The following is a 3,235-nucleotide window of genomic DNA, read 5'->3' on the forward strand; positions in this document are numbered from 1 at the left end:
TTACATGTTGCCTATCAGGCATTTTCCTTCCTAACATGGCAACTGAAGAGTATCTTGGTTGGCTGATTCTACCTGTTTTGAGTGATGACCACCAAAATACAAAATCAAAAGGTTCGGTTCACATGTAAATTCCAAATGTTTGCTCATCTTTATTAGTTCAACAGGCTCCCTCTGCCAAAGAAAGGACCACCTAACACCACCTTGAATGTGCTCACTGTGTGCTGGAGAAAAGTCACTATACTTTGTTGTGTTCATATAAAGAGGAATACTGAGCTCTAAACACACACATTCCCCACCCCACCCCTATTTTAACAAGCATTTTTATTCCTACAGTATTATTTACCAGTACAGCTACTCCAAGTGATAGAATGCATGAGTGGGGATTATTGATTACCATTTATTCAAGACTTTAAAAGAAGATTTCCATAACAGTCTGTGCAAGAAACCATCCTCTGTCTAGTTAATCCTTTTCTGCTTGATGGTAGGTTTTCCTGAAACATCATATATCAGACAATGAAAGCCCTCCTAACAGGAATCTCAAAAGAGGCAAGCTGCGAAGAGGGAGGAGAAGAAGGAAAAATAGAGAGAAATTGTGTGCAGCATTATTTAAAATCCATAGTGATTACAATTGGACTGATATACATGGAACTGACTGGGCAGGAATGACATTAGACTGGTTTCCACTAATATATATTTGCAGCCAGTTGACAGCAGCAGCAGAGTGCAGACACATTCCAGGCAATAGATGTGGCCTTCTTCTGTGAGGTAACAGCCCTGTTGTATGACCTCTTTCATTTTTCATTTTTTAAAATTAGCATTATTATTATTATTATTAATATTATTATTATTTATTCCTCAGGGTCCAGTATCAGACACGCAGACTGCTTCAACCTGAAGGGAAGTAAGGCGTGTCGCTGTGGTAGTTGTAATCAGGACACACCTTCTGTACTAGTTTATAATCTGTGCTATAAAAGGAAATGTAAATACAGATGACTTTAAACGGCTTGGAGCAGAGCCAGGAGACGTGGCTTTGGGTCTGCTCCTGATAACATGTTTTTGAAGGGTCGTAGTTGCAGAGCGTGTTCTTAGTGGCTTTGTCAACCTTCTCATACTCAATGCGGCAGTTAAAGGACTTGGAATCTTTGGCATCAATCACTGTTTGTTGTGCCAAGTCAAACTCCACAATTTTCGTCGGGGGCACCAAACTGACAGATACATTCCCTTGGCCAGTGGAATTATGCCTGAAGTAAACGCTAAATGTCCCATTACCATGATCCACTATTTTCCCAGTTATCAACAGATTTAACTTGACTGTCTTGATGTTGGAATGAAAATCGCCCCAGCCAAACATTTTCTTAAACTTCCCAGTCTTGACAATGGGCCGTCTCTTTGCTCTGGGTCGAGGCTCTTGAAGGTCCGTGGAGTTCCTCAGCCAGTCCCAGAGATCTTGCTCAGAATATGTTTCTGGGGCATCATATCGCAGGCTCAAATCCGTATCATTCTCTTTGCCACGAAAAGTCTGTGATAGCAGCCGGCTGATGGATAAATCTTTGCTACTCTCTGTCCATATGTGCTTTAGCGTGGATTTAGAACTGCCTGTTTTTAGAAGTTCTGATTTTCCACCATTGGTTAAATTTGCACATGTGACCTGAAAGTAAGAGAAAGGAAAATATATGTTTAGAGAAGTACTGTCTAAACACCAATTCTATTCTTCTCAAAACAGATAATGGATTGCAGGTAAGAATACCTCAAACAGATTTTAAAGCATTATGCTGCATTTAAATGATATGTAAACTATAAAAAGAAAGTAATGCATGTCTTCTTTTTAAAAGGACTGTTATCCATTTGTCTTCTTCTACCCAGGACACATTCACACACACTATTGGTCTTTGAAGGCATTTCCAAATCCACCGTGTACCTTTCAGACTCATCCTCTCCTTATCCTCCTTTAAGTGTTTTAGCAAAGTATTTCCAAGATCACCTCCCCCTTCAGTTTACCTGCTTCTCCACCACCTTCTGACTTCCTTCACACCCACAACTCAGTGGCCCCATTTAGACAATGATTTTCTAATCCATTATTTAGATCACAGGTTGCTAATGTGACACCCTCCAGATGTTGTTGGACTGCAGATTCCATCAGCCCTAGACACCATGGCCAACAGTCAGGGGCAGTGGGAGCTGTAGTCCAGCTACAGCTGGAGGGCTACCTGATCTGCGTCGGGACTTAGACTCTGATGTCATGACAGTTGATTCCATTGAAGTGTCCAGAACACGGTCTTGTCCTTCATTGTTGGATGAATTTCAGTTGGTGCAGCTCGAGGAAGTGGACAAGGTGCTTGGAATGGTGCGGGCGACCACGTCTGCTCTGGACCCTTGCCCATCTTGGCTGGTGAAGGCCGGCAGGGCTGTGACCACCGGCTGGGCCAAAGAGGTGATAAACGCCTCCTTGAGAGAGGGAGTAGTCCCTGGCAGTCTCAAGGAGGCAGTAGTAAGACCGCTTTTAAAGAAACCTTCTTTGGACCCAGATGTTTTGAACAACTATAGACCGGTAGCTAATGTCCCTTTTTTGGGCAAGGTCTTGGAGCGGGTGGTCGCTGGCCAGCTCCAGGCGCTTTTGGATGAAACCGATTATCTGGATCCGTTTCAATCCGGTTTTAGGTCTGGTTTTGGCACTGAAACAGCCTTGGTCGCCCTGTATGATGACCTTTGTCGGGAGAGGGACAGGGGGAGTGTGACTCTGTTGATTCTCCTTGATCTCTCAGCGGCGTTTGATACCATCGACCATGGTATCCTTCTGGGGAGGCTCGCGGAGTTGGGAGTTGGGGGCACTGCTTGGCAGTGGCTCTGCTCCTACTTGGCGGATCGTCGCCAGAAGGTAGTGCTTGGGGAACATTGCTCGACACCCTGGACTCTCCATTGTGGAGTCCCTCAGGGGTCAGTTCTGTCCCCCATGCTTTTCAACATCTACATGCAGCCTCTGGGTGCGGTCATCAGGAGTTTTGGAGTGCGTTGTCATCAGTATGCTGATGACATGCAGCTCTACTTCTCCTTTTCACCTTCTTCAGGTGAGACTGTTGATGTGCTGAACCGTTGCTTGACCGCGATAATGGACTGGATGAGAGCTAATAAACTGAAACTCAATCCAGACAAGACCGAAACACTGTTGGTGAGCCCTTTACCTGCCCAGATGGTGGATGTTCATCCTGTTCTAGATGGGGTTACACTCCCCTTGAAG

At 44.6% G+C, this 3,235-nt stretch overlaps 1 protein-coding gene across 1 annotated transcript; it reads right to left on the reverse strand.

Annotated features, from left to right (window-relative positions):
- Positions 1 to 886: 886 nt before the first annotated feature.
- On the reverse strand, positions 887 to 2,052 carry NXPH1 (neurexophilin 1). Its single transcript, XM_061585681.1, has 2 exons — positions 1,999 to 2,052; positions 887 to 1,648 (listed from the first exon to the last, which is right to left on the reverse strand). The coding sequence occupies exons 1-2, from the start codon at positions 2,050 to 2,052 to the stop codon at positions 887 to 889; spliced, it is 816 nt and encodes a 271-aa protein (XP_061441665.1).
- Between the last annotated feature and the right edge of the window lie 1,183 nt (positions 2,053 to 3,235).

This window comes from Rhineura floridana, chromosome 10, assembly GCF_030035675.1.
Source record: "Rhineura floridana isolate rRhiFlo1 chromosome 10, rRhiFlo1.hap2, whole genome shotgun sequence".
NCBI lineage: Eukaryota > Metazoa > Chordata > Lepidosauria > Squamata > Rhineuridae > Rhineura > Rhineura floridana.